The 24556-nt window shown below is 36.5% G+C and overlaps 1 protein-coding gene across 3 annotated transcripts in view; it reads left to right on the top strand.

Moving 5' to 3' along the window:
• The window catches only part of LOC309479354 (connector enhancer of kinase suppressor of ras 3-like), a 76250-nt gene that overhangs the window by 364 nt on the left and 51330 nt on the right, over positions 1–24556 (top strand). For all 3 annotated transcript variants that reach the window (XM_082143437.1, XM_082143436.1, XM_082143438.1), the window contains exon 2: positions 19776–19939. In XM_082143437.1, coding sequence (XP_081999563.1) covers positions 19776–19939 — 164 coding nt within the window. The remainder of the gene's footprint in view (positions 1–19775; positions 19940–24556) is intronic.

Below are 24556 nucleotides of genomic sequence, written 5' to 3'. Positions count from 1 at the left end.
TAGATAGCCAGTGTTAGAATCTAGGACGTGTGCTTTGTTTACCTGTAGTACTTTCGACGAAACCAAGATCAGTGTGTCAGCAATGTTCGAGCACCAACAAAACAAACTCATATGTTTAAAGAAACTCATGGTTCTATCGCGTGGCAGAAAAAACAAAACAAATACATTAATTGAAATAACATCCCGCTGTACTGCGCGTTTTTGATTGTTATGCACGCATGTTATGCAGGAGTATTTTACTCCCACAGTTCTTATTGTTTTAGACAGATTTATCAAACCGTTCATCTTTTTTCCACAAGATAATTATACCCTGCCATTTGTGTAAATGATTGACACATAAAAGCCTATTCTTCAGTGTTGAGAACTTGTTCATGTGTAGCTGTGAATTACAGAGGAATTGGAATTGAAATGAATGCCAGTCAAATTCAAATCTGATCAGTCATTTGTGAATTCGAGTCGAGTACCAGTCGTGTTATTTGTCCATGTGTAATCATGAAAGATTAATGTAATAATAATAATTGTGTGAAGTCATAATAATGTAAGATTCAAATGTTAATTGGACCACCTGTCCTTGCATGAATTGGAGTAAAAATCCACTTATAACGTTTATTGTCTGTTAGGGTCAATTTGGAATCTGTGTGGACAGTTGATGTGACATTTAAGTATAGGCTATCTATAATGAGATGGTAAATTATAATGTATATTTGTATTATAAATTCCCAGCTTTCTTAATGTCTCAATTCATCATGCAATTTTAAGAGAATATGCAACACTCTCATAACTACTAATACTGTTACTTATGTTTTGGTGAATTGGTTGCAAACTTATTTGTATGCTACATCACAGTAGATCACACTTACATTGTGCATAGTTGTACAGTACTTAGTATAAGTATAGTATGCTTACATTAAACTGAAGGTCATGTTGGGTTGAGGTGTGGACTCCCTCTTTTTTTTTCTAGAAATGTTTTGCTGTTTGTAATCAAATTGCACAAATTCTTGAGTATGTTCTCATGAGATCGGGTTGGAAATATGGAAATATAGCCGTCCCAAGTTTTGAATAGTTAAAAAAATCTCTTTCAGTGAATAATAGTAATAATAATATAATTATTATTTTGTTGATCTCCAATTAAAAGTGTCTGGTATCAGTGGTTTTTACTTAAAAGTTTGACACATGCTCTAGATATGATTTAAGAGGGGGAGGGGGGTCCTTAAATAAAACATGTTTAGATTTTTAGACAGGCTTTTTTTTTCTGGCACATCTTTTAGAATTTTACTTGGCACTTATACGGCTCAGTAAAAAAAAAGATTTTTTATATATATATATATATATGTATATATATGTTTTTGCCTCTCAAACTACTTAAAAACATACTGGAGCATTACTTTATCATTAATGTTACTGTTCTACTTATATTGATGACTTAATTTGAGGGACACAAGTTCATTTGTCCTTTATCTGACAGTACTGACTCAGCATCCTGGAGTTAGAACTTGCTAAAGGCACAATGGTGACAGTTAAAGGATCAACCGTTGCAGGGTTTGAACCAACAACAATTAGTTACCAGGTGTGTTTAACTGCTATCCCACATGACTCTGAAATAAATGTAAATAGACTTTGAGCACATACAATGATATAGTGTAAACGGTACTACTACATTGCAAACATACAGACAAAAAAGAACAAGAGCATCAGTTCTCTGTTGAATGAAATGCCTAAGGCTTTAAAGGTTTGTAGTGGTTCACGTGGGGGCTCTTGTTTCTCAGCACTGCTTCATTTATAAATTATTCGATTTCTTTGTGCTCACGAGAGTCAGTTGCATTAAATAAATAAAAAATTCTGGGAAAAGTAGCCTACCTAAGTTTAATGGCAAGTCTTTAAAACTTTTGCTTGTTTGGAGTATATTCATTGAAATGCTATGCAAAAACTGCAGTGAATAATTTCACAATTGAGTTTCATTCCTCCCCTTCTACTCCCACACTTGTTGAGCGACAGCTGGGTGCCTTACATTCTTTTTCAAAACTTCAAAAGTTCTCAAACTATTGTAGATGAATGAGTTACAAAACCTAAATAAAGTAAAAGTACTCGATGAGCTGAATTCGAAAACCTGATCCATTTTCTTTATTTGTGAATATTTTTTTTTTCAATAATATTTTTTGTAATCCAGTTTAGCTAATTCAGTGCAATGATTCTACTCAAAGCAATTCATCTACAAATTGGGTTTCACCGCTTTTCTTGCAATTTTTTTTATAAATGCACAAGGCGAGCTATAAAGTATAATGTATAATACTTATAATATTTAAAGCGTTGAGTCATATTGACTTATTGGTGTTCTTGCATCATTTTTGAAGATTGAAAGGTCCAAAAACAAAAGGTTTTGAAATTTTCGGTTTTGACATGACGTGGGTGTAAATGAGAACAGACTTACATTTTTTTTAGGAACTAGTACTAACTAGTCGTTCAAGGTCTACACTGATTTTGACCAGTTATCCAAGATGCTGATTATTGTATTGTATTGTCCCTAACTAGGGCTGTGTATTGGCAACAAAGTAACGATACGATATGCAACCCAATACAGAGGCCACGATATGATGGATATCAAGAAATTTCACCTCAGCAGAATTTGTTATAACAGCTGTTATTAAACACTGCACAGGGCCATTGCAAACTATAGGAAGAGCAGTCAGTTCCCCTCCTCATTATGAAGAGCACTGTAACAATATAGTTAATGGCGTAGGTTTCATATTAACATTGGGCAATCCCCACCAGATAATTAATAATAATAATTAAATTGAGATAAATAAGCTTTCTACACTGTAGCTCTCGCGCACACATTCAGACAGTCACTCACACAGATCGTGCTGCACACACAGAAACATTCAGCAACACAGAAACTTCTCAATTCGGCCATGCAATTTTTATCACTAAAATAGCTTCACAACTGAACTCAACAAGTAGTTGGCAACATCACTGTTTTTGAAGCAGTTAAAGTCACTGCTTTACTGTTAATAGAGAAACGCTGCTACAGAATGAGGGAATTCATTCATGCACAACCTCTCTCTCTTTCTCAGGCCCATAAATGAACACAGACTTTATGTATCACACTTTTCAGAAAGTCAGTGCTTGGTTTCCAGGTTGAGAAAAACAAGTAAAACACTTAGCAGATATTTCGGTATTGTGCAAGTTTGAATCTCTGATTACGTCTCTTAATATCTGGCAACCCCAGTTCTAGCCTTTATATTATATTATATTCATTAATTTCAGCTCCTCTCAGTTTTAAAAACTATCGACAAGTTGTATGTTACGATACATTGTTGTATCGATGTATCAAACACAGCCCTATGCCTAACCTTACCCTTTTCCCACCTCAATAGCAGCAAATGTTTTACAGTACAACATAAGCACTATAAGTACGTTGTACCTTTTTTGACGTAAGTACACAGTAGTTAAGGACAGCCAATAAAGGGGGACAAATTCATTTTGGTGCTGAAATTATACACTGCAATGATGCTAAATGCTAAACGTAGAAAATGTTTTTATGTTTTTGATTTGTTTTTCTGTTGTAGCAGAAATGCAATCATGTGACTGCTTAAACTTCTAAAAGTTTCTGAACCATATGTTTGTGTGTTGTTGTTTTTATGGATATCATTACTAAAGGGGAACTTCTGACAATGATCTCATTGTCAAAAAAGATTGTGGTAATTTTTGTGGATTTCCACCAAGGCATGACATCTAATAGATGTGTCAGTCATATTCTTTTAACAGTTAAGATACTTCAACCCGGTCATGGATGAATTTTTTTAATATTTTCTTTGCTGTAAGTATGATTACTTTTTCACAGACTACACAGTTATCATGCTAACCATGCAACAGCACATACAGTGACTATTTCAAATATTGCCAGCAGGTCTGTAAGCTTGAACGACAACAATAGGCCTATATTAGCTGAAGACAATGTTGTTCCAGGGCTACTTGTGATGAGGAGCCACTGAACCAACAAGTGTACCTTTTCCATAGGTTCTGTTAATTATATTGATGTTTTAATCCAATGGTTTCCATCCATGTAACCACAACACCATATGTCAACCCTTAGATCTTGTTATCGCCATATGGCATCTTCATGAGATTCTCATAAATATTTAATGGAGACTCTCTGTTGAAGTTTAAATGGAAGAGGTGCCTGGTGTTTCCTGTTCTCTTCTTTAATTTTATGGGACTGCATTTTTGTAGCGTGCATTGTAGAAGTGTTTTGTTTTTCTTAAAGACAACGCAGAGTTGCAGACACAAATAATACAATACAAAATTTGATGGCATTGATCTTTTCTGAGACATTTTAGTACACTCTACATTTCCACAAGAGACCTTTGATCCCACTTTGACAATCCGTTGATATTTGCATGAATCCATGCTCCGTTTGTAACAGCACTGAGGTGACAAGGCGTGATCCTGCTGGCTTTTGCATTCAGAACTGAGCAACCCAATGTAAATCTCCCAGATCACAGTAGCTTAGTAGAGCCAGAATAAGAGCAGTGATCTCTACAAACACATAGCTTAACTCAACGTGGGAAATGCAACCTCAGGTAGCACATCACACACAGTTCACTGCCCCTCCATGAGTGCCTAGCCAGGCAGAAAGTTGGACGGGACACTGTGGGCTCGTTGCTGCAAAAGGCCTAATCCTCAGGAACAAAGGGAATGCTTATTAAAAACACACACAAGTTCGTCAATGAAAGGCATAGAAATAAGCTCTAGGCAAAGTTAGATTTTGATGATCATCTTATGTTCTTGTTTAGAGAATCTCTTTATTTTGTGGAAACCAGGTGTTCATGAACATGTGTCATCAATTATTCACCCTCATGTCATTCCAAATCCTATAAGACTTTTATTCATCTTTGAAACACAAATTAAGATATTTTAAGGAAACCCGAGAGATTTCAGTCCTTCCATTGGAAGTCCATTCTACCAAAGCTTTGGGTTTCACTTTATTTCGATTGTCCCTTTAACACATTCTATTGACTATAAGTAACGTTGCACCTGCATGTCTACTAACTCTCATTAGAGTGTTAGTAGAGTATTAGTAGACTGGTAGGGTTAGGGTTAGAATAAGTTGACATGTACTTGCAAAGTTAGTTATTGTCAGTAGAAAATCTGTTGGAGGCGCATCACAATAAAGAGTTAGCAGATATTAAGCACAATGTCTAATACTGTAATGAGAGTTAGTTCACATCTTGTTGCAAAGTTACTTATAGTCGACAGAATGTTCAAAAGGGACCATCAAAATAAAGTGTTACCAAACTTTGAATTACCATATGAATCTAGCAGTTTTATCCAAGACACTGTCATTTTATCTGAAAACCTTTCATTTAGGATTTCATATAAACATTGATAAATACACACTATTAATATGCTAAGAGAAGCGTGGCTTGTGAGAACAAACCTAATTGGTTCTTGGACGTTAAGCAAGCACGTTTGAGCTTCCACAAGAACCAATGTGGCTTGCTCTTGCATTTCTATAGTTAGAATGGTTGTCTCTAAAGGGTTGCACAGTGTCAGTTCTCCTTGAAGAGGAGTTTGCATGTGCACAGCTATAGAACAATAGCAGTGAAAACAGCAGTTAAGAAAGCATCTGATCATAGCGATGTGGATATGTTTGTACAAGCTCTGCAATTCGACACTCCAGTCAGTCACGTTAATTTATATAGCACTTTATACAATAGATTGCTTTAAACCATCATCTTTAGCATTACAGTGTCTCATTCATTTAGAATTACTTTAATTACACTATTATTGCTACTGCTGCTATATACTAACGTCTGACCTCGACAGACTGAACAGAATAAAAGAACCTGGAAAGATTTCCACGTCAAAGAAGGCGGAGCCTCAGAGCCACACCTACATATTACATAATCACTTCGGACCAATGGTAGTTCAAAATTACCAGCTTGAGTAAACTTTTCCGGAAAGTTTTCTTTGCTGTTTCAAACTCCCAGAACAAACTCAAAACGAACTTCGTTTCATCCTGATTTTTTTTCGAAAGGACATGTCACTAGTTCATTCCTCGATTTTTACTTTTCTTCAGCAAGTCACACAATTTGTGGTATCATTCATGTCTGTAGCACAAATGGCACGAGCAATAGAAATTGAATGCAAAAGTGTATGTTCATAAATATTTAATTAGCAGATTGTAACAATTATATTAGTATAATTATACTAATATAACAATTATACTAATCTGAGAACAGTTTATTTAGTTTTTTTTTGTTCAGTTCAGATTTACTGTTTATGTTCCTCTGGTGTGTTTCCACTGCTCGCAATAACACAAAAGAATTGGGCCTCCTATTGCACGGTGTAAAGGTCACATTATAATACCCCTCATCCAGCACCTACAGTTGGGTAAACAGAGGAAGGGTGTTACTGCATGCACAGACAAAGAGCCTGAACTATATCAGGGCATCATGGGAAATCCTGATCTCGCCTTCTCTAAAAAACATACCTTTATTTATAGGGTCTTTGTTCATTGCACACTTGCCTATAATCATTCTAACGACAGGATCATGGTTCAAATTGATTTGCTTTTTATTTAAACAGCTTTTATTAAGGAACAATCAACATGCATATTGCAGAAAGACCTGTCCAACATGTCATATTCACAATAAATGCATGTAGATGCTTGACATCAGTCTCCTGTGCGTCAGTCAGAGGGATTTGTGTTTGTGTGAGATCTGAGAGTAACAGCATCACAGGGTTTAGTCATTGACTGAGAACAGGTTGGTGCATGTGACTCATCTACATCAGTAACGTTCACATGCTTTGAAAGACATCAGCCATAATATCATTTGTCCCTTCTCTCAGTATTCATTCAGGATCTATTCAGACTTCCATACCGTATTGATTTACTGTATTTTCATACTTAAGTACAAGGAGTTAACTTTCACAACTTCAGTGAAATTGAATATGTCCCCAGAGTGCTTTATTTATGCACTACAATTGATTAGTAAATGAAGACATCTTTCCATTGTTACATTGTTGTGTCTAAAGACATTTTTGTGTAATTTTTTTTCTTGGGAGAGAGCTAAAATAACAGACATATATCAGATCAAAGCACTTAAAGAGGACCATATGCTTTTTTACATTTTCAATATTCCATGTGTAATGTTTGCGTCTGAGCATGAAAAAGGCCTGCAAAGTTACAAAACACAAAGTCCCTCCAAATGGAGTTTTTCTCTATATCAATGCGCTTTCTTTCTGAACTCCCTGAAACGCCTTCTTTGCAGTCTTGAGTTTTTAGTTGTTTTTTTTTGGTTTTCCTCTGTATTTGGGGAAACGAACACGTCACAATATTCCTCATTTAAATAATTCAACGACATAACTCGCTGCTTGAAAAAAAGATTTTATTTTGGTCATATTGCCCACCCTAGTGACCTTTTTATAAATCAGTGTGATGTGTCTAAGAAGAATGAAAATGCTGCTGGCAAAACTGTAGAGCTGTAGTGTGAGAAAACTGATGATCCATCTACATTCAAACCATTTTAATAAAAAAAATTTGTTACAAAAATATTTGCAAGGGCAATATGAAAATCTTAAGTGCTTGAAATATGCTGAAAATGGAAATCGGCAATCTGGGAAGATTAATAATGAAAATTTGAAGTCGATATTTTGTTAAAGCACTTGATGAATTCTCCTTTATTTTGTTAGCTAGTTTGCAGAAGGTCAACAAATGGACGTGTGGTCACATGCACATTCAGTTATGACGTGTCCCATCCTGGTATCTTGGGCAGATAGTTCCAAGCATAGGTGACAGGCTTTACTTTTTAGCTGGTTATGACATGAGCTGAGAGATTAAATATAACTTTGCTTTGACAGGGATGATAACCAGTCTCATGCAAACGTTTTAATGTGGTATACTTCCTGTCTTCCTGTCCTAATTTATTTTTATTTTTTATTTTTGCAGTACTCAACAATACGAAACCCTTTTTTTAAAACCATATTACACTGAATATCATTTAATATGTTATTATTAAAAGTACTTAAATACTGTGGAGTGGAGTCACTACAGCTAGGCTACAGCTGTTGTTTTGGGCTTGTAGTAGTAACACAAATTTTTGAGTTATGTACAGTAACTGTTATGACACGCTAATTAATTTTGTTTTGCTAAATACAACTAAACAGAAGTGCAGAGCATCTTACAGGAAGTCTCTCGCCATAATGTCATCGCCCATGGATTAGCACAAAGAAATTTAAGTATTCCTTTAAGATTCATTAATGCGTCTTGGCCCCTTTCAGCAGGAAGATCTACAACACATTCCTCTCTCCTCAGAGGAAAGGTTTAGTTTGTCTTATGTCTCTGATTACAGCCTATATTGGATCTGTTTGCAACAAGCAAGTTGAAATATGATGCAGGAATTTCATAATTACGATATTTTCCATTGGTCCAGTGCATGTTTTATGCTAAAATAAGGGTGTGATAGAGTAGTTGTTAAGATATGGGAAGGTTTGTCCCAGTAATTATGGTTTGGCAGAAGATGATGTGGCAGAGTTTGGTAAGGGTAGATCCAGTCACAGATGCCTTTTTGTTTTCAAAGCTGCTTCTGATTACAGGTCTCTCAGACTGACTTTCATCCCCTAGTGTCTGCACTGTTCAGCCACAACAATTACTGTATAAGGAGTTAATGAGGAGATTTTGGCAAGTGTGAGATCCCTGAGCGGCTCTTACAGGCCTGTCTATGAATGGCTGGCAGGCAGAAACCTAGTTTCTGTGTGCAGACAAGTGGAATGTGTGAAACCACCTGCATTGTATTTTTATGTTAATTCATAGAATAATTTTTAAAGAAGTGATGAATTGAAATCAGGAAATACTGTTCTCAAAATGGAAGTGGTTAGCAGCATATAGACATACAGCCAAATGCAAAGCCTTTCAAAGTATACTCCATTTAAACGCATGCACAATGGACGTTGTGTCCGCGACGTCACCCGTAGGTTTCTGAAGAGCATTTTTGAAGCCCACAGTGGGCGTCGCCATCTTGGCAGCACGTCACCGAGTGCCACTCCCGGATAACTGAAAATGGGCAAAGAGGCGGGATTAGCGGAGGTGACGTGACGCTAACAAACAGTAGACAAACGACTAGTAGTGACAGCAGCGGCAATCCACCTGTCACTCAAGTGGCCACGCCCTTAATTATGCAGAACTTTAAGGCTTAATATAATTTAGATGGATGAGTTATAAAAAAAATTCACCCCCCTCACAGGCAAAATTAGCTATATAGATCAAAACAACTTTTTGTACCAGGCTGTAATTATTTAATTTCTGCTGTAAAGTTGGGCATTTTAACATGGGGAGTTTATGGGATTGACTCTCATTTGGAGCCTGTCTCTAGCGGCCAGTCGATGAATTGCAGTTTAAGTCACTTCCGTGTTGGATTCAAGAGAGAGACCTGAAGCTTGCCGCTTGGTAGTGATCGACATTATTCTCGTGCGAAGAAAGCGACACCGTAAACAACAATGGAGGACATGCAGCAGATCTTGTTCTTGCTTCTCGGCATGTGGCTGTTTGTCACAAGAAGACGACAAGCTTTGTTTGAGCAAAGGCTATATAGGCTGCAAGGAAAAAAACGTGCAAGTGCGATTCTCTGTCAACCAATCAGCGTTCTGCAGTGAGTCTAGCTCCAGCCTTTAGGTACCAGACTACTGTGCTAGGTACCCCAACGGAAGGGTCCCAAAAAAGTGGTAAGGTGTGGTTTGGATTTTGGTAACATTCATAACTTCTGGCAATCGAAACGGAAATAATTGCGTACCATACTGTACAGTACTTTACTGTAACACTCGGTGGAAACAAGCCATTAAAGTTGCGAGAATTTCTTTACCCATAACACACATTTTTGGCACCTGGGTATCTCTAGTTGTTGCTTCCAGAGTAGATTGTTGTTGTTCCTTTTCATCAGTTTTTTTTTTTACTTTGAAACAACAGGATTGACAGGCTTACACCCTTGTGGACCTTGTGGGATCAGTGCAGAAAAATTCAAGGCACGTGGACGAATTGAGTGTATTGGATGTGCATACTATGCCATTGAGAAAATTTATAACATGCACTATACAAAGAGTGTTTCAGATAAATCACTTTCCAGTGAGGATCTATTTCCAAGCCAGGCTCATTGAAAAAAAAAATCCTGTTGCAACAATTATACATATAATATTCTCCGCTTGCACATTCTGCAACACATTCATAGTGAAATTAATCTGATGAACATGAATCTGGCAATTTTTTTTACATTGCTTGTTGTCAGTATCATACCAGTTCGGAAATAAAATGTCCGGTGAGTGGCGCTGAAAGGTTCATGCTCTATCGCATTTGAAAATAATGTACCACCTACACTAAACCCTCCCCTAAACCTAGTGTTAACAAAAGCAAACATAAGATAAAAAGCATTTGCTGAAGCAACCATGCCATTTTAGGTCGCTTCTTTAAGGCTTTGATCTCTTTTATTATGACTCATGTGTCACGAAACTCATATCCAAGCGCGCATCACAAGTGCAATGCTGCATCAGGTGAGTTATGGAGCAAGTTCACTACATAAATATGGTGCTGATTATGTGATGCAAATGTCAAAATGAATTAGTTTTCAAGTCATGCACTATAGAATGGTCGAAGTGTTTTGAGGTCATAACATAATATTAAGCAAGGAACTGCATGAAAATATGTATTTATTAATACATATTTTCATAATACATCTGTGGATTCTTAAACTCACTGACCCACAACTAGCCCTCCTCCTTGTCAGTTAATCCTGAGAGAGGTGATGTTTGTAACCCTCTGAAAACCTGTCCGTTTGTCCTTAAGGTCTTTTTTGTCCACCCTGTCTTTTCATCTAAAATGACAAACATGAGCGCAAAAGCCCCAGAGCATCTTCTTTATGCCTGTCATTCTAAAAGCTTTCTGTCTCTTTATCTCTTTTATCTCTCATTTCAAGAATGAGGGGTTTAAAAACCCTATCCAATTGCCTTTCTTTTCTGTTGGGATTTGTATTTTTGGGAATTTGCAAATCAGATTAACAGTATTGATTGTTATATGAGCTGCTGTATTCCAATCAATACAAGTGACTATTTGTTAGATCAAATCTCCATGCCAGGAATATTGGATCCAGTCTCTTTACCAAATCCCGTCAGAAGATATCCATTTTTCTAATATTAGCAAATAGTAAATAGGACACCAAATCTTTTTTCAGTGTAAAAGTCTTCCATCATCCTGAAAGGTTGACAGAGGAAGCCATAGGAAGAGCAGAAAGCAGGAGGTATTTTATAATGATGATTATAAAAAATTAGCAGGGTTTATTGAATAATCCTGTACTGAGAATTTCTATGTCCTTCCATTTTTCAGGAGGTAACAAATCTTGACAAGTAAAACCACACAGCACTTGCCTGTTTTATTTGATTTATAATGTTTTTACACTAAGCATATCTCTGCTGTGCTCGGTTTACTCATTTGGTTGTTGCGTCTAATGAGAGGTTTTGCACACAAAGGATTTTTTTCTAATTATTGCCTTCACAATAACAAATGTCTATCGAGATAGCATCATTGTGGAATTCCCACAAAGGGTCAGCGCCCCAAAACAATGGGCATTTCTTCATTCCCCTCAGGTTAACTGGAAATCTCAATAGAACGAGAGAGAGAGTTCCAGTGGCAGTGGCTATTGTACATGCTGCGTATGAAAGCACAGAGTTTGTGTGGAGAGGGAGGTCACACTCCCACTGGGAGGCCCTTCATTCTGGATGGTGGAAGGGCTTTCTCTCTCATGTAATCAAACCCCTGAGAACCCCAGCCTGTGTGAGTGAGTCTTACACCATGAGACTCTCAGAGAAGGGTTGGCTCTGGGGGCACATCCCGTCAGAACAGATGTGCAGGTTTAAGTTTCAGAGCGCAAGGTGTTGGGTTTATCAGTGATCACATCAAAGTCTCTTAGCAAGAACGAGATTGGCAAAAACATGACTTTAGACCCATCCAACTGTGTAATTATCCTATTTTGATCAGAAACATGATACAAGACTCATGTGTATGGGGGAAAACATGGTGTAGTTGAGGTACGTGGTTTTTAGTAAAGGGCTAAGGCAAAAAAAACACCCATGCCCTCATTGCTCTGCAGTGTGATTCTCACCACGATTATGATAACAGAAATGTTTCTGTTAAAAAAATTACATTTTCATAACTTTTCTGGTTCTGGTGCACCATGCGGGCCAAGCAATGGGAGCATAATCCTTTAATAGTAGAGCTCTGTGATTTCTGTGACACAGAAAACATGGATGGAAACACAGAATCCAGTCATAAAAAAATGGAATTGACTGTATAATGCGGAATATTGTAGCGCTGTACAATTAATATCATCAATTAATCAATTCACGATCTGGACAGGCATCGGCATCCTATGGCTGGCGTGGAGGGGTTATCGCTGACACATGAACAAAAGCGAGAGAGGTGTATGTATTTCATTTAGGTAAAGAACCTCGCACCTGCCCTCAGTTCTACATTTAAAGATAATCATTCCTCAAAAGGGGCTTTCGCACTGGAGGAACCTTTTCATAGTTTCTAGAACTATTGGCGGAAATACTCGGATTTTGGCGTGTTCGCACCGCAGGAACTAGGAATTTTAGGATTTTAGTTCCAGGAACTCCTTTTGGAGGAACTAATTTAGCTCTTACTTCAGAGTAGGGTCTACACCAGCAGTATAGGAAGGAACTATCCATGACGTTATATACGCTGATTGGCCGACCGCACGCGAAACACCAGCAACCGCCATTTTTAAAAAAGCTGTGTAAATACACAGATTTTAGCCTATATATTTACTCCACAAACGAACATGGAAAACAGTGATAGATGGGCCTCTTAACCTTTACGCTGAGTAGAAAATCCAACGCAACTTTGAGGGGACCAAGTCAAACATAATGATGCATTTCTGCTCAGCTAGTAACACTGGACATCAACCACACAGCATACGCTAATACCTTTTCATTTACTGTCTACTTTCCATATAACAGTTCTATCTAATAACATGTTAGACATATCGTAAACTAATGAACACGGAGAATGCGAGCATGGTGTGCTCAGGCTCTGGTGTTCTCAGTGCCGTCAAAATAAAGGTCTGCCACGCCGTCATAAAAGTCACAACAACAAGCGTGTCTTACGTCACTCCAGAGTTCCTACTGGCGGTGCACAAATGTTTTCCTATGGGAACCATTAGTTCTTGGGGAACCAGCCTGGTGGCTAGTTCCTAGAACCAAGCTCCTAGAACTATACCCAATGTGAAAGCCCCTATGGTAACACAGCTTGTTTTATTTACTTGCTAGGACCTATACATATTCTTAACATGAGAATAAACTGCACAAGTCAATGACTGCATTAACTTTGCTTTGGAAAAAAAAGTTAATGTTTTAAATTCTGGTAACACTTTAGTTTAGGGTCCAATTCTCACTATCAACTGGCTTTTTAGCATTAATATGGATATTGGCTGTTTAATAGTACGTATAAAGCACATATTAATGCCTTATTCTGCATGACCATATTTAACATCAGTTAACCCTACCCAATACTTACTTAACTACCTTACTAACTATTAATAAACTGTAATTAGGAGTTTATTAAGGCAAAAGTTGTAGTTAATAGTTAATTATGTGTGACCTTCATTCTTCAAAGATATTCAACTTAGTATATATGCCTGGTTTCACAGACAAGACTTAAACCTAGTCCGAGACTAAAATGCATGTTTGAACTGTCTTAACTTGAAGCAGCTTGCACAGACATATCTTAAAATATGTCACTGCCATTGTTTTTTTTAGTTTTTTTTTTCTTAGGCATGTTTCTAAAAGCTATCAATGTCCTAATTTAACTAAGGCCTAATCCTGGCTTAATCTATAGGCCCTGTCTGTGAAACCAGGCCCTAACGTCCTATCAAACATTCCACACACATTACAATGACGGTGATGTGCAAACTCCTTTCATGCGTCACTTTGTGCGTTTTCTGATCAGATAGCGCTCAGATCGTAAAAACATCAGGTGCTTTCACATTCCAGACAAAACTGGAAAAAATGTAAATGCACCGGGTTGTTGAAGGCACATAGGCTATGTAACTTTTACTCCTCTCAAAATGGTAAAAAAAAACTGCAACACTCATCACCACAGAGCAACACGTTATTTGCCGCAAATAAAACTGAAGTTTTGTGTTACATCCTGAAGCTCAACACACAGTCGTCTTCATTCAGACGTGAGACATTTAATTTGCATATAGCGCAGGGATTGAAGAACAGATATTCGTTTTGCGTTGACACATTTACGTGGCCAAGTGTAAATGGAACCGTTTTAACAGATAGCTATCAGATCAGTAAAAACACATTAATAAATAATTTCCCATTGGAAAAGTGTTATTCAAAGTCTAATATAAACCTGAAAACAGACCAACAAAATGATTTTGACCAATTTAAAACAAATTGGCACAGTGGTTAGCTCTGAAACCCTAAAGTGTCACTTCATGACAAAAAGGTTGCGACCCCTAGACACTGTCTGTGAGTATTAAACTGCAAAAACATGTAGTCTGCATGTTTTGTGTGTCTGTGAATGAGCAGCTTAGGTTTGTCTGCCTCACACGCTCACTGCGTTTTTCAGCTTCTTCCGTCTAACTACATGAGGTCACGACACAGACACATAAACATTCTCATTATACATTTTTATTAAATCATAAACCACAGAATCAACACCAGGTAGGAATTCATACATGGTTTAGATAGGATAGGTGTTGATTTTTCTTCAAAATTAATTTATTCAATTTGCAAAAATGTTAAAACTTTTATAAAATATATAACTTTTTGAAGTTATGGTTCTTTTAAAATCATTTGACAAAAAGTAATAAAGACAGAAATCAAAAAGACACGGAGAACATGCAGACTTCATAATTAACTTTAGGATTCACAGACACTATTCCATATTGCTTATGCTACTTTTGATTTATTCATCCAAAATTAAAAAGTAAACTCCACTTTTGTGATTCTACGATTCTGAATCAATAATGCACTTTTACATAGAGGCAAAATTAAGCAAAACTAACCCCTTTAAAATATATTGATTATAGAACAAGAAGAACAACCTCCCAGCTCTAGGATTTGTCATTGCTGCGCTCAGGTTTAACTGTTGAAATAGCAGTGTTGAGTTACATGCATTTTAGGATGGATCATCAGTTATGTTAGTAACAGCTTTTATAATGACGTGACTTCATTCTTTGAGGAAATTCCACACTCTCTTTGTTCACCTAACGCTCTATTTTGTATTTTATTTTCTCTTAATGAAATTCTTTTGAGGTCTATGGGTGTGTATAAATGTACAATGTACACTCTATTACAGGTCTGCATTGTAGAGATCATACCATATTTTTACCACTCTTAAGTGAATGTAATCAGGTAGAAACTGAATGTGTAGAAATCTGTACATATCACATTCCTTACAGTGAAATGCAGCCTACTAGACCTGCTATTGTATGTAATGTAGTTAGACAATTTCAAGAACCATTTTTAATTTTTAATTTAGCTTCTTTGTTCTTTATTAATGTTGAAAAACATGTCTAGATGTGTTTGCTTAATTGACTGTACCATTTTTGATTTATTTCATTTGTTAATATTTACCTTTTTAATTTTAAAATAAAAGTGTTGGCTGTGAAATTTCATTGGTATTGGCGTCATCAACCCTGGAACGCTGACAGTTCATGTCTGTTGTCATAGTTAACTTTTATGACAAAGAAGTGTGCTTAATTATATTGAATATCCACTTGTATTGTGCTTCCAGTCTTAAAAGTATATTTATTTTAAAAAACTGCCCTTACAGATAATATTACTGAAATACTTAAGAGCACAATTTCATGACTGTGTTTCTTCCATTAGCACAGTCCCTAACTGTGCATCTTCCATTACGCAGCACTCTGTATGTTGTTAGGATGACAAAAAGGTTTGAAAGTTAACAGCGCTCGTCAATGTCAAAAATGATTGAGATGGCCAATCAAATGTTGTCAAAGTAGGCAAGGTTTACTGTTCACAGAAGCAGAGCGTGAATTCCAGCGTGAAGCCTCAGTTTAATGTTGAAAGAGTGAGGGAAGAAATAGAGAAACATTTAATACATGTCAACTGTTTATATATATATATATTACAGCATTAACATTTGTTAATGCTACTTACATTTTTATGTTTGTTCACAGTGCATTAACTTTTGATCTTACAAAGGTATTAGCACATGTTAAGATTAACATTAACTAAGATTAATAAATACTGTAGAAGTATTGTTCATTGTTAGATCATGTTAACTTCTGAATTGTTGTAACACTTGTAAAGTGATACCAAATACAGTTTAAAGTAAATTTTATATGAAGTGCAACTTTATTATTACAAAAGTATATTTTAATTGATCTTCTCATTCAGCAGCATGTTTTAACCATATTTCAAAGACAGTAAGTAATTATGAAATGACATGTAAATGTACTGAAGTCCTACTTAATTGTGTCAAAAAATGCTCTAAAGTCCAACTATTTACATATGTATTATATGTGACCTTGGATCACAAAACCAGTCATAAGTCGCACGGGTATATTTGTGGCAATAGCCAACAATACATTGTATGGGTTAAAATTATAGATTTTTCTTTTATGCCAAAAATCATTAGGATATGAAGTAAAGATCATGTTCAATAAAGATATTTTGTACATTTCCTACCGTAAATATATAAAACATTTATTTTTGTGAGTGGATGGTAAACTTTAAAGGCGATTTTCTCAATGTTTAGATTTTTTTGCACCCTCAGATTCTTGTCAGTTGTATCTCGGCCAAATATTGTCCTACCCTAACAAACCAAAGTGTCTGAAAACATTCAAAGTATATTATTTCCGCAATGAGTTCTCATTTTAGAAGTATACTTTTTTTCTTCTTTTTTTACAAGGGAACATTCACTGATATAGCAGAGCCTCAACTTTGTTTGAGATTTCCAGAGATAAATGAAGGTGGACTGTGTATTGAATATTAAGGTCAGTGATTTTGTCTGGGCTGTCAAGCCGTTGAGTCCGAGGGCATCGGGCCAGACCTTTGCAGCTGCTCTCTCTGTAGTGCCTTTGACTGGGTGAACAGTGAACACCCTTCCCCCTCTCGTCCCACAGGAACATCCTTCACCGTCCTTCACTGGTGCTGCAGCCCGGGTGACTGAGGGCTTTGTGTGTCCGTGGGGGGTGTTGGATGCTCTTGTCAACATGTCAAGAATCAGACATAAGCTCCTTTGCTAAGTCAGCAAATCCTACTTGTAACTGAATTTCATGTGATTTACATCAAAAGGAAACGGAAGCAGGAAATACACCAACATTTCCAAACAGATCTACGCGTACAGAAACTGAACAAGGCATTACGAAGCCCTGAAGAATCCAGCTAAACCAGTCTGCTGACATTAGTTTCCTTTGAGCTGTTAGTAGGCTTGCTGTAATTAGGTGACCATTTGCAAAAACAACAAACTGTCAATTGTTTAACCAGCTTGACACACATACACACATGTATAAACTCTAGCAGGTGGGAACAACGTGATGTTTATAGTCTGAAAGCTCTATACACACCTGTTGCAGTGTCAATGAAGGAAGCATGTTTCTAGAGAAAACCTTATGTCTCTAGATACCTTATGTAGCTATCTATCTCACTTTAGAAGTCTCTTGTACTCACCAAGGCTGCATTTATATGATCAACAATACAGTAAAAATTTCAAACAAACAAATGACTTCATAATTATATGAAAACACGTACGGTGGTGTACTGTATACCATTTCATTGTCTGTTTTAAATCTGTATGTGAATTGTCCCGCTCTGAGCAGCTCAAAACAAACTCCACGAGGCGTCAGTGATCGTTTTTATTTGGCCTTAAGAAGCCGTTCTCGTACTGTGTGATGACAGCGCACCCTTCTCAGCCGCTCCAGCAACAGACGCAACCCGGAAAAACTATCTGGATGGATTTTTGCCGATAACCAATTGTTCCAGCAATCGGTTATCAGTGCCTATTAATCGGCAAAACCGGTCAATTGGTTGACCTCTAATGATTTTTTTTATTTTTATTTATGTACAAAAAGCATTTAAACATTAAATATTTTTAACATTGTTTCTACTGTCGCTTTTGATCGATTTAATGCCTCCTTTCTGAAAAATGTAAATATTTCTTTCAAAAAACTTTTTCTTGCCCCCAAATTTGTTTTTTTCAACTCTGAAAAGGTTTAACAAATTTAAGTTAAAGTTTTACAGGTTTTATCACTGTTCCCCCATAACTTTTTTTAGCCCTCCTTACAGCCCATAACAGTACTTAAAGGCACAATATGTAAGATTTTTGGATCAAAATATTCAAAAACCACTAGAACAATGTTATATATTTTGTTGATTTGTGTACTTACATTATCCCAAATGTTTCTAAGAATGTTTAAATCCAGAGAAATAAGCAGTTTTAACCAGGACACGGACTCCCTGCGTCGCCTATCAATGACATCATCCCCGCGTTACCCTTGATTTCCGGTTATACTGTATTCTGTAGAAACCATGGAAACACCAAAGACGCTTTAATATATTATGTGCTTTATTAGACAGATGAGCAACTGTTCATCACATTCATCGACAGAAAACTAATCATTGTTAAATAGCTCAACACAATTAGTCTTTTTGTTTAAATCTCGTTTTCTTGATTTACCGCGAGTATCATATATTTACCATGCCTAATATCGATCTAGCTCACTGCAGTGTCTAATATAGTAGCCGCCGAGCAGCATATAGTATCATTATATCAAGTATTTAGTATCTTTTAACACACTCAAATCGATATAATATGATAAAACAGCGCTGCGTTACCCCACGCAGTGTTTACACAACACCAATTTGAACTAAAAACCGAAAACTTTTTATTCGTTTTGTCTGTTCATTTACACGACAACAGTGTTTTTGGGGCCTGAAAACGTATGCTTTTGAAAACGGGTTTCAAAGTGCAAGTTCTTGAAAACAATACTGTTATTGTCTCCTTGTAAACAACAAAAATGCAAATTTGTGAAAGCGGTGACGTCATGCACATATGTATTATGTGTTCAGTTGAGTAATGTTTCTTAACAAAGTGACCTCGCCAACTACAGCAGAATACAGCGTTTTTTTTTTTTCGTGTGAACGGGGATCGCTTTGACAGCGTTGTTGCCTGTTCGCAACTTTTTTGTACATTGTTGACATGTAAACGTATCCTTAGTTTGATCAAAGTTGAGGCCAAAAAAAGTCTGAAATTATAACAGAAGTTATAATTTTAGGATTTCTTAAATTTGGGGAGCGCAGAAACAGGAATCGAGGTACGGTCTATGGTTATTATGCTTAAAAGGGAAATTATGGAATTAAATTAACGCAAGCACTGCTTTCAAAATGAAATTGCGGCGCTGTTGCTCGTTCTACAGGCTTGTGTTTTTTTAGAGCAGAGTTTCAAGTAAAAGAAACTGCAATACGTGACTTATTTTGTATGGGTTTGTTCTGTATGGATACACAGTATTCATTTAATTTGTGCAAGTTTTAAAGGTCTTAAAAAGTCTCTGGCTAAATTTGACAATTCTGAAGAATGAAGATACCCTGCTGCTTTCAGAAAACCATTTGTAGGCTGGTTCTCTAAAAAGTGTGTAAAAGTGTGGAACTATCAGAAAATGTATCTGTTTGTTTGTGATGCAGAAATGTTTCTAAAAAAAAAAATATTTCTCTTTCCTCTTCTTCTTGTGAAGGTCTGGATGACAGCCTACAACAGTATGTGCACAACTTTGAGAGAGAGAAGATTAATGGAGAGCAGCTACTGAAGATCTCCCATCAGGACCTTGAGGAACTGGCTGTTTCCCGCATTGGCCATCAGGAACTGGTTTTAGAGGCCGTAGATCTCCTCTGTGCTCTGGTTAGTCTTATTCACGTTTGTTGTGCTTCTAAATTGTGACCTATTTTTTACATACTGTGTGTGTGTGTATATATATATATATATATATATATATATAATATATATATATATACTGTATATATACAGTATATATATACACACACACACACACACTGTATATACATTTGCACTCGTGATATCGCTTATCTATACCACATTATATAAATAATAGACAAAAATCATGAATTTTTGAGGTATTTTAACTGCATTCTATAGGATTCATCACACAGTGAGCTGTTGCCCTGTTTCATGTTCATCACCAATCAACTGTATGAAATGTAAGATGACCTACGTAGGTCTGGGGCGGGGCGGGTGCGTTAACTGTGTTAAATCTTTTTATTTGCATTATTTTTCCATAAGTAATTAATTAAATGTTTGACTTAAATCGACAGCTCTGAAATATTCAGTATTTATATTGGCTATTGCTAATGTGAATGATTGAATGCAATCCTTTCATTACTATATTCACTAAAGGCCTTTCCCGGCCTACAAATATTGATTAGTCAGTAGTATTATTGTCTCCCATTCTTCTACTAATTTAAAAGAAATTGGTAATTAGTCATTTCAGCATTCATGCAGAAAACAGCTTAAAGGGATAGTTCAACCAAAAATGAAAATGTTGTCATCATTTACTCACCCTCAAGTTGTTCCAAACCTGTATGAGTTTCTTCCTTCTGTTGAACACAAAAGAAGATATTTTGAAGAATGCTGGTAACCAGACAGTTTATGGTAGCCATTGACTTCCATGGTTTTTTTTTCTTCCTACAATGGAATCCAATGGCTACCGTCAACTGTTTGATACCAACATTCTTTAAAATACCTTTGTTTGTGTTCAACAGAAGAAATAAACTCTGTTTAGAACAACTTGAGGTTGAGTAAGTGATGACAGGAATTCAAGATTTAAGGATTCAAGAAAGATATGTAATGTGCACTGGCTTTGGAATAATAATGCTGTTTACCACACAGAACAGTATGATTTTGAAAAAAGGAAACCAGGAAATCATTACATGAGGAATGACTACGGCTCAGAAAGACTGTGGTTTCTGTGGATGCGTGTTCTGTGGGGAAGAAAATTCAAGGACCTGATATGAACACATGGAAATACTTAGGTAGAATGTCTTGGTGGCTTTGACTGATGGTCATGCCAGTGCTTGTAAAAGATACCGTACATCGCAGTGTCCAGCACTGAAAGCTAAAATTGTGCCCAGATCCCTAGCATCAAACGCAGACAATGGCCACAAATCTAGTTTGGGTTCCCCATTTTTTCTTAGTGTGAAAAACTTTTTAATAATCTAAAGAATCTTTTTCCACTTTTAATAACCTTTTGTTGCAATGAGAAGATTCCATTGATGTTTAAGGTTCTTCTAGAAACACAGATGCCAATAAAGAACCTTTATTTTTGCATATGTGTATGTAATTTCACACCCATTATTCCAAATACTTGACCACAGAATGCCTGATTGACCAATTATAATCAAGCATCCCAGAGAGCCATGTAATAAATCCTCAGATAAAATAGTGTACAAATATACAGACAGAATCTCAGGTATTTCCTAAAATGTCAATTAACACAATTTGTGAAATGCATCAAGAAGGATTAATGATTTAGAATGAGACTCATAATGATTTTTCCAGATCATCTCCCCAAACCTTATACATCTGTTTTGTCCCTAAATCACAGCAGCGTCCTCGATGGAAAGAGTCTCCTATTGTCTCATAGCACTGGAAATGATATTAAACGCACTCAGGCCAAGTATTAGATGCAGAAAGTGCTGTGTGTTAGTGTTAGCATTGCTCCAGATCTTTCCCTGATGGAGTGTCCTTAAGTCTATTTCATGCTGAACAGGAAACACATTCCCACCTCCATCTGTGAGAGCGTCTATAAACTTTGCCCTGATGGAGGAAACCAATCTCTCATTTCTTCAAACCATATCAGGTGTAGTTAACCCCATCATTTGATAAATATAAACCCTCAAAGCGCATTGGGGAGTTATAGCACGGTCTCATTTCAGGACTTATATAATTTCTGATCATTCAGTTGTCTGGAATGAATGTTAATGTGTGTACCAGTGTAATATTGTCGTGCTGATATTAATGTTGAATCAAGTACCTCTAGTCAGCAGACAAGAATTGAACAGAAAGCTAAATACGCTGTCTAGCTTTGTCTTTCTGCAGCATTATGGGTCTGTGAATTTCAGAGGATCCATGAAACAGTAAAAACTGCATATGTTCTCAAATGAACATACTCATGAATTGGCAATGTGAGCAGTTTAAAATGCAAAGACTGTAGTGCTGCCATCACCAACGGTCAGAAGGCCATACTGTTATCCTTTAGGAGTATTAGACTTTCTGGATATGTCACATTCAAATCTTTACAATCAGGGCAACTATTTAGCAGTTATTATTAAATGCACATTTACACTGCTAATTAAAAGTTTGGAATAATTAAGATTTTTTTCATGGCTGCATTTATCTGATCAAAAATACAGTAAAAACAGTAATATTGTGCAATATTATTACAATTAAAAAACTTTTTTCTATTTAAATATATTTAAAAATGTAATTTATTCCTGTGATCAAAGCTGAATATTCAGCATCATTACTCCAGTATTACCATTACTTCAAAACTGTTTTTGGTGCTTAATATTTTGTGGAATTTTTGTATGATACACTATGATACATTTTTTAAATTTTTTTTATGCATTAAATTGATCAAAAGTGACAGTAAATACATTTAGAATCTTCCAAAAGATTTATATTGTTTTGGAAATTCTATTCATCAAAGTATCCTAAAAAAATGTTTATCACGGTTTCCACAAAAACTTTACATTTATCAGAAACATTAAAAATAATGATTATAAATTGATTATTCTAAACTTTTGACTGGTAGTGTAATAGTTTGCTGCTTAAAGGAATAGTTCACCTAATATAGATCAGCATTTACTATCAACATTTATTAGTGAAAGCAGGCAGAGATCAGTGGCTGTCCAGAGCTATAGCACTATAATGCCCGGTTTCACACAAGGCTTAAATCTAGTCCCAGACTAAAATGCATGTTTGAGTCTTAACTGAAAGCAACTTGCACTGAAATGTTTAATTATGTCAGTGCCATTGTTTTGTCTCAAGATGCACATCAGAAATGTGTTTTTTTTCTTCTAAGGAACATTTATAAAAGCTACTTAAATGTCCTAATTTAACTAAGGCCTAATCCAGGCTTAATCTAAGCCCTGTGTGTGAAACTAGCCCTACATGTCGTTAAAGGGTTACTTCACCGATTAGCATTAAGCTTTGTATCAGTAGAAAGCCTGTAGTATTTTCGAATGACTGTGCAATTGAGAGTGGCCTCGTATGGCAGCGAAGCAAGTGCATTCTGGGAGTTGTTTTCTTTCATCCACATTAGCCAAAAATACATTTTCTGGCTTTTCTCTGTCTAGAAGGCACCAACTTCTAAATTAATTTCACATTTCTACTAGCTTTACAAGCCAGACCCACATCGAGATGTTGGGTCTGGGAACACACCATTGGCAGGGCTCAGTCCGAGATAAACGGATGTCTTTCAAATTCCCTCTGCACGCAATAGGATAGCGCTACAACCAACCAGAGCTTTTTCCCACCAGCTAGCTCCTAGTTGATAGATTAAACATTTGCCGTATCCGGTCGGCAAAACTCTAAACACATTTTCCTTTTTTAAGAATGACTTCAGTGCCGTTCTTTGTTCTTTTCTCAAAGAAAAGCTTAACTCCAAGTCCTCCAGAGTCGCGGCCAAAGCCGATTTGAAAGACCGCTGTTCGCCAGCAGCATCCGCCATTCTTTGTTTTCAAGTAACAGGGAATTCACACGGAACCGTCACAACTCTGCCGTCATTGTTAAGCGTGCCCACCGACTCTATACACGATGTGATTGGCCTGACTAGAGTTTGGTTTTTCCAGCTCGAAAGTCAACGGAGAGTTGCTAGACGACCCTGGCTGCAAAATAAAATTTGCTGCCGCTAGGGTGCGTCTAGATTTTTAGGCTACATTTCTACTACATAAATGACCCAATTTAAATACACATTCATCTTTCCAGCGGTGAAATATCCCTTTATATGAGAAGCCATATGAGCCAAATTGGTTATTTATTCTTTTACATCTTTGTTATTATACCTCAAAAAGCCTTGCTTTAGTTTTTACATCCATAATGATGGGATGCAAGACATGTGAACCAATTACATTTGATGTTATTGACATCAAACCTGGCGCTGCTACATATGAATGTGCAAGCAAAATTGATCACAAACTGGTTTGCAATTTGATGAGGGTGAGGAAACGATGATATAATTTTTATTTATGGGTGAAATATCCTTTCTAGACCATAGCAGATCAAGCTGAAGTACTTTTTTTTTTTTTTTCAGAGATGAGCAGTTTTGGCTTAGATGCAGTAGGCCTACTTTTGCTAACTGAGATTTGCCAGACCAGGAGGAATGCTCTTGTCCTTTCCAAGATTTTAAAAGTAGAGCACGGGGGATGCCAGGTTTAGCAGCTAAATCAAGCAGCACACATTTTGCCAAACAATTTTTAGAGTCTAAATAGGGCTGTGACA

This window comes from Leuciscus leuciscus, assembly GCF_965113295.1.
Source record: "Leuciscus leuciscus genome assembly, chromosome: 17".
In the NCBI taxonomy this organism is placed as follows: Eukaryota; Metazoa; Chordata; class Actinopteri; order Cypriniformes; family Leuciscidae; genus Leuciscus; species Leuciscus leuciscus.
This window is presented reverse-complemented; position numbering and strand designations above follow the sequence as displayed.